This window comes from Plectropomus leopardus, chromosome 13 (genome assembly GCF_008729295.1).
Source record: "Plectropomus leopardus isolate mb chromosome 13, YSFRI_Pleo_2.0, whole genome shotgun sequence".
Lineage (NCBI taxonomy): Eukaryota > Metazoa > Chordata > Actinopteri > Perciformes > Serranidae > Plectropomus > Plectropomus leopardus.
In genome coordinates, this window is record NC_056475.1 from 24,927,043 (window position 1) to 24,934,663 (window position 7,621).

Here is a 7,621-nt window from a genome sequence, read left to right on the forward strand (position 1 = left end):
AAAATATACAAATATAACAAAATATAAAATATGAAGTACTAAATGGGCAGGACTATACACACAGGACTATTTACAGTACATATACCGTTCAGTTGTGTGTGTGTGTGTGTGTGTGTATATATATATATGAGAGAGATATGGATATCTGGGCATATACATACTGATCACTGCACAGGATAATTGTGCACAGAGTTGTAAAATACACATTAAAAATACTAAGCAATATAAATACTAAGCCATGTGAGCAATGTAAACTATGATTACATTTACAGATTGCACAGAATATTAGCAGCGAAGATTTTTACAGTGAGATACACAGTGTGGAATAAATATTGCATAGAGATAAAAAAACAGTGTAAATATACAGTATTGCACGAGGTAGGGAATGAATGAGTAATACAGCAGACACAACAGGGCTACATTAAGTCGTGCTGTTAAAGAGTCTGACAGCTGATGGGATGAAGGACCTGCAGTAGTGTTCCCTCTTGCACTGTGGGTGCAGCAGTCTGCTGCTGAACAAGCTGCTCAGTGCACGAAAAAATCAAATAAAAAGTAACAAATTAAATACGTTATGCTATAATTACAGTTAGGGATTATTTATGTTCTGCTATTTAAAATATGTGGCAACGAGCTTGTTTAAAAATAGCTCTTACAAACACACACCGGACACACACTTGCTTTTAGTACTTTTGAATGACTCAAGCTTGTGATTCCCACCTGGTAGAATTTGAACTTAAAGCCCAGGATGTGGCAAAGGGTGAGTGGCTCACACATGTATGACTTGATGAGAGACAGGAAGAACTCATCTTGGTCAGATCGACTCTGATACACCTCCAGGATTATGTCCAAAACACGATTAGGGTCCAGATTAAAACATCCTGTGCGCAGAAAAAACAGGAAGATGCAATTCAGTAAAAACAGATTATGTAAACACAAGTACAGCACTTAAAAGAAAGAGTTACAAGGGTCTTAAAAAATAAAATATAATGGTTAATTTGAGACCAAACAAAATAATGAAAAATGTCATTATTTAAACAAGGAAGGAAGTCAGTTAATGAGAACAGCTTATTCTAAAGCCTCTGTGCTTTTGCGGCCAAAGTCCTGCCAACTCTAGCTCCGAGTAAGACTAGCAGCAGTTGGTGTCAAAAGACAGGCAGGCATATGGGGACAGATATCTGGGTATTTGGCCAAGCAAAAATCCTGTATAAAGAGCATCACAAGAGTCAAAGCTGGATCTAACAAGTGTCCAAATAGGGTAAAGATCAAATCAGGTCAGTGAAACAATCTCCTTTATAAATCCTAAAACTCATCTAATCCATTATTCTCAATTTACAAAAACATGGTAAGCATTAAACAAGACTGCAGATGCAGGATTCCCAAGACTGTAGCTTAAGACATCATCGTTCAATGCAGTCACCCTAAAAAAGACTTATCTTGGTACCTATGAGGGATTTGATGCTCTCCAGGACAAGGTGGCTGGTGATGTTGCCTGAGAGGTCTTGACCAAGCTCAGTGATTAGTTTGGCGTAGCCCTCATTCTCCTCCCTTAGCAAGTTAAACTTCTGTTGCTTGTAACTGAGAAAGAAAAGAAAAAAGGTTAATAAAATGAAAAACAACTTTTATATTCATGTATGTCTACATATCGACTAAATTGTGCACTCTACTTACAATAGTTTAGTCTTGATTTTAACAATCTTCTGATTGAACTGATGGGCTTGTTTTATAAGACCAAGTGATTCGAGGGTTTCTGGATCCAGTCTCTCTTTCAGGATGGCCTCCGGAACAAAGAACTGGAATAAAGATTTTAACTTAATTTATAAGTAATTTTAGTTAATTTATTTGTTGCAGTTCATTATAGACCTGTGTACCAAAATCAGCAATTACATTTAACACTAATAGAAAGCACTATAAACTTTGTGCAAAGTTCTATATACCAATTAAACCCAGGACAATGAACATTTTTGGGTATGACAGTGCTGCAACAGTTAATGCAATAGTATGCTTACCAAACATGCTCCCACCAGTTGTGTGTAATGGTCACGCTTGTGTTTTTCTTCCAGCGCACCAGTCTCTAAATCTGTGAAAAATATCATTTAAAAACATTATGGCCGTACAAATGTTCAATTTGTTTATTATTTTATAACCATTAAAAGCTATCATAATATTGCATGCTATACTTAAGTTACTTTTAATGCAGTACTTCACATACAACAAATCAAAGTTTACAACAAAACCCAAACTTACCTAGTATACTGAACACATCTGCTAAAATTGATGGCATGTCATCTCGGAGTTCCTGAAAGAAATAAAAGTTTACTGAAAATTTCCACAAATTCTGAACCCATGTGCCACAAAAAAAATAATCTGTGCAGACAAAAGGAATAATGAAAACAAGCAATAAAAGCTTAGTCTCTTTAAACGCACAGTGTAGACTAGGGCTGTAACATTTCATGTATCTGTGCTGAACCTAAATGGCATGGCGGTCACAGTCTGGAGCACTGATCACAAAAAAAATTGTATGTTGATGCACTTTATGTGTACCCAAAGTTTGCAAGTTTTGTCTGTGAAGTTTTAGCTGTATGCTGAGGTTAGAACCGTATGCTGAGGTCAGTACCAGTACATTAGCATGCGAGTCAATTAAACTATGAGCTAGAAGACCACCTGTGGGAACACAAATCGACGGCATCACCCAGATGTACCGATCACCGCCATGATGAACGTTTGGGTGTCTTGAATATCTAAAAAAATAGCTAACATCTAACTAACTGAAACACTCCTAATGCAACTGTTTTATTTTAAATTATTCTATGTATTTTTTTTAGTATTTTTCAATTTCCACTTTTATAGCCTTTTCTTCACCTGTTTCCTTTTGGGAAACTGTTTAGTGTTCTTACAGTGTCATACAGAAATGTTCCTTATTTTTATGATGGAAATAGTTAACCAAATTTGCCAATGGGTTTAGTGTTACCTTGGCCCCCAGGAAGATGATTATAAAAATAAATAGAAAGAACTGTATCCTTATGCATTGGCATCATTTTCCTACTGTACATAACTCGCTCCAAACTGTGACTCCTAAACCACGATATGAACCGAAGTGTAGACACTTCTGTGTTTAATATTGGTTTAACCCTCAAGCTGCAAAAAAAAAAAAAAAAAAAGGACTTGTACCATCATGTCCCCGAGGACGCTGGTGACGAGATCCAACTTCAGGTTCCCCTGTATAACTTGCCAGCAGAGCTCGTATAAGGCGGCCTGTATATCTGCAGGGGTAAACAAGACAGAGCCCATCTTAAACTGAAATGACAACTTAGAGGAAAAGACTTTGATATTAAATGCTGGGACAACACAGAAGTGGATAGGGCAGTGTTAGCTTTGCACAACAAGAGGCTACAGTTTTTCTCCATTCCTCTTTGCAAGTCTAGTCAAATATTCTTTATAGGATTGAGACACTGTGCTTTATCAGACAAATCTGCACTACGAAGAATTCCACCACCAAAAGTTAAATGGATAATTCTAACTACTGCTAAACAAAAAAAAATAATGCATGTGCATGTCTGTGTTTTGAGCATTTATTCAAAACATCTCAGCTTTCATTTACACTCAAGTTTACTATTAACATCAATAAAGAAATCATGATGAAGCAAACACACTGGTGTGGCTACCTGCAAGTCACAGCTTGACTGAAACCTGTCATAAAAAGCTATTTGCCATGTGGCAGTATTTTCAGTAGCTGGAGAGGGACAAATGTGTTATGTGTTAACAATGACAAAGGAAAAACAGCCAAGTTACCAGGTCTTTCAGTGGCATTCCTCACTGAAATGAATAATTACTTAACTGAAGAGGATACTGTTAAAAAGAGATTTCTTCAAGATTTACATGTGCTTAGTTGTGGTGCTAAATGCTTCGTCATTTCCCTCTGTCACAACCAAAAACAGCATGTTGTGGATGACTGTGAACATTTATCTCTTTAACTGATGTTTTTTTCACTGAGCATAATAAAATTATCACTAAATTTAACTGTCATGAAATTATATTTAACTGTCTGCCAAATTAATATCTTCACAAGAGGGATGTCGTATGCTGTAAAGCCCTCTGAGGCAAATCGTGTTTTGTGATAATGGGATTTATAAACATTACATTCATACAAACAACAATCAAACGGGTGTTTAACAGAATTGAGATCATTCTCAACTTACCTTTAATCTCACTTCCATGATCTGTTTTTTCTGTAAGTTCTTTGCAGAGTTGTGCACTAAAAAAATAAAGCAACAAAATTCTGGTCAGTTAGACTGTTCGATCTGCTGGACAATCTAGCCTTTAAAAATGCTTATATTTAACATATATACAGTCACTTTGCTTTACACAGCTTATTAAAAATGTTTCCACTCATGCAAACAATGCAAACACAGTGGCCTCAATAGTTACAATTACCTGCACACCAACATCCATGTAAGATATGGGTTACTTATGCATTTATTACTGTCAACTCCATACACAATCTACAGTATACTACATTAAATGAGCATTTTAGAGGAGAAATTACTTATATTTCAACACTCCCTAGAAACATTTTCGTAATCTGGAAGCTGACAAAACCAAAAACCTAAATCAGAGCAGTCCTCACTGACAGCTCAAATGGCCTCCAGAAACCAGCACATGCAAAGGCAGACCAATCAGATCCATTTGTGTTTTCTGTTCAAATGTACGGTGCTAGACGCACTGCGAAACTAGGCCTATTGTACACGCATCAGTCAGAGATGCTCAATAGCACGAAAGTGACAGTGGTGTGTCTGAGCCCTGAAGGCAAACATAGCATGGTTGATATTCATGTGAGGCTGACAGGACATTTTCGCATTTTCAAGCAAAAAGTACAGCACAGAAGAAATTTAATCAGTGTCCACAATAATGTTAATAATGTTAGACAGTTTGTCGCGATCAGATACTTATTGCGTCCGAAATCACACACTAACTTCAACGCTACCAGCAACTGCAAACACGATGAGCCCCTCAAGTTTTTGGTTTTTCATCACATGTTAAGGAGTAATGTTGCTTCAGCTGTTATTAAAAGGCTACACACAGACAAACTCATTGTGTAACAATATGTCACAAGCATCTTCTTCTCCAAATAACACTTAAATTAGCTAAATGCTAACATCAGTATGCTAACAAGCTGATGTTGAGCATTTATAATGTTATGTGTGTGCCAAAATTCCTGACCCACCATCCACATTGTTTTTGAGATATTTCAGTCTGCATTACAGGATTGATGACCAACATCCCTGGAGCCATGTCACTAGCACAGCTAAAAGAAAGACTAAACCACACTGTATCCATCAAACAACTCAAGAATCATGTGATATGTCATCCATCTGTAAGCGTGCTCCTACCACAATACTTCACATTTTCTGAATTTGCACATTGGATAGTAGACTCATGACCGAAGTTATTCACCTCTACAGAAGTATATAATACTTATTGATGTTAAAGAGCTGTTTGGTTGCTGTTGTTATAAATGTTGTCTTCACTAAAGCATGGCATTGTGGGATATTAATGCTTGCATAGTGTCCAGTGTTTGCATACTGTAGTAATTCACTTGAAAAAGCATACTAAATCACATGTTAGTATAGAATTTCTGAAACCGCCATTATTTAACTTGGAAAACAGATGTTATGTAATAACAATGTGAACCTTTGCCTATCAGCACGTAGATAACGTCTTTTTAGTAACTGCCCACCATAGTGATTTTACTGCACAGGATAGCATCCTTTAAGTGACAGGGAGTCTGTAGGGCCTTAAATCCTCCAACGTTAGGATGTATTTACCACTGTGCTGCCCAAACAGACACACTCAATAATCTGGTATATTTTTTGTGTGAAGTGATACAAGTATTTCTTCAACAGAATATTAACATAGCATTTATTCAACATTTTATGAGCCTGAGGCTGCTTCATTTCAGCTTTACACAGCAGCTAAGATTGTGTACCAGATTCACATATATGCTGATGGGGAATAATATGCTTCTTATAAAAAAAAAGAAAGAAAGAAAAAAAAGTGCTGTCACACATAAGCTTTATGTAAAAGACTAATAATGGAGTAGTATGAGTTGGACCATCTCAGTGCAGGCCTTACTTAAATATGCAAGGCCTAAAACCACTTCTAAGAGCTAGCACGGTGGAGGAGCCTATTGTGTCAACGCCTGTCCGTGATGGCTGCGCTCAAGAAAATTAGTCAAAACTTCACGTACTGTTTCCATTATGGTAGATGAATAAAGCCAGCCTACATACTCTGCTCTAGGTTTTGATTTCCAGATGTTGTAAAGGCGATCTTGTATAGTGGTGCCTATGGTTAGTGGGTTTGACGGTTCACCGATAAAGTTGATGCTAGCTGTCCAAGTATTGTCGGTTAGCGCCGAGTGCATAATTCTGTATCGAGCAATACATCATTGTCTATCAGTCATCTATAGGTAACTGATGGGTTACGCAAATATATAGTTACAAGTTAACATTAGCTTAAAAGTTAAAGCGTCAGCCCTACATTAACCTTAACACCGTTACAGCCTCCTTACCAAAGATGCTTTATTTTTTAAGACATTTATCAAACAACTTCTTGAAATGTCAAGTATTTTTCAAGCTGCTGTACCGTAGCAATAAAGGGTCTAAAATTCACAAATATCACAGATACGTTAGGTGATGTTACAGCTAGTTAGCTTGCTATAACGTTATGTCAAGAGCAGACGTTTCCCTCCACTTGACTATTAACCTCACTGTTAACGTTACAATAAGCTGGTTGGCTAGATTTTTTTGCAAAGTGCTCGTCGATTGTCTGTCGGCATATTAAGTTGGCTAGCTAACTATCTGAATTTTGGCAACAAATCCACTTCAGTTACGAGGCTAAAACTGTAACGATGCAGCCTAGGAGTTAGCTACATGGATGCTAACTAGCTTAGCTTGAAGAGCCACCCGTGTTTACAAATGAAGGAATGGTTTTGTAGGAGCGTAAGCTAATGCCAAATCGCTAGCATGCAGGTAACGTTAGCTAGGCGAATTTAGATAACAACTCCAGTCCATGAAACGGGGTAACTCGACTGTATTTACGGTAAGTAAGTAACTGTTTGAAAAACTTGCTTAATTTCTCAAATAGCTGCGTTGAATAATGTTAGCAGGCCAGTGAAAATGTCTTTTTTTAGCCTGCTAACGTTACCGCTAATGTTAGCTCTAGCTAACACACTTGAAAGCCTGGCCTCAAATTGCAACGTTTTTTAATGTAGTTAGCTTACTGATAAACTACTGCAACTTCTGACACCGTGTTGAAGTTGAGAGATACTCACAACTCGTGTTTTCCTGATTTTTCCCAGTTTTTGATCCATTCACCAGGGAGGATAAGTGTCGCCATCTTCCATACACACAGCCCGGATGTCTAATTCATCATGGCACACACAGGGTCAAATGTGGTGGTTAGCTTCTGCTAGCTCACTGTTGCATGGTGGGACACTGAGGGCTGAGTCTCAGAGCTTTGTTACCACGGAACTTTGTGTACTGACTGGAAATGGCACCTTCTGGATGCACCAAGCTCAGTTTGATCCAAATGTTAAAATACGTTTGATTTTCCTTAAATGATAGAA

General features: G+C 37.4%; 1 protein-coding gene across 3 annotated transcripts in view; it reads right to left on the minus strand.

The window, feature by feature from the left end:
* thoc2 (THO complex 2) overlaps nucleotides 1–7,600 on the minus strand; it is a 33,074-nt gene extending 25,474 nt beyond the window's left edge. For 2 of the 3 annotated variants that reach the window (XM_042499698.1, XM_042499697.1), the window contains exons 1-8: nucleotides 7,328–7,589; nucleotides 4,197–4,252; nucleotides 3,169–3,260; nucleotides 2,245–2,296; nucleotides 2,007–2,077; nucleotides 1,669–1,790; nucleotides 1,442–1,575; nucleotides 718–878 (exon numbers count right to left, since the gene is read on the minus strand). In XM_042499698.1, the coding sequence (XP_042355632.1) occupies nucleotides 718–878; nucleotides 1,442–1,575; nucleotides 1,669–1,790; nucleotides 2,007–2,077; nucleotides 2,245–2,296; nucleotides 3,169–3,260; nucleotides 4,197–4,252; nucleotides 7,328–7,392 (753 nt within the window). In that variant the 5' untranslated portion in view covers nucleotides 7,393–7,589. Of the gene's footprint in view, nucleotides 1–717; nucleotides 879–1,441; nucleotides 1,576–1,668; nucleotides 1,791–2,006; nucleotides 2,078–2,244; nucleotides 2,297–3,168; nucleotides 3,261–4,196; nucleotides 4,253–7,327 lie in introns of all 3 variants that reach the window. The other variant, XR_006106466.1, reaches the window with a different exon arrangement.
* Nucleotides 7,601–7,621: the final 21 nt, after the last annotated feature.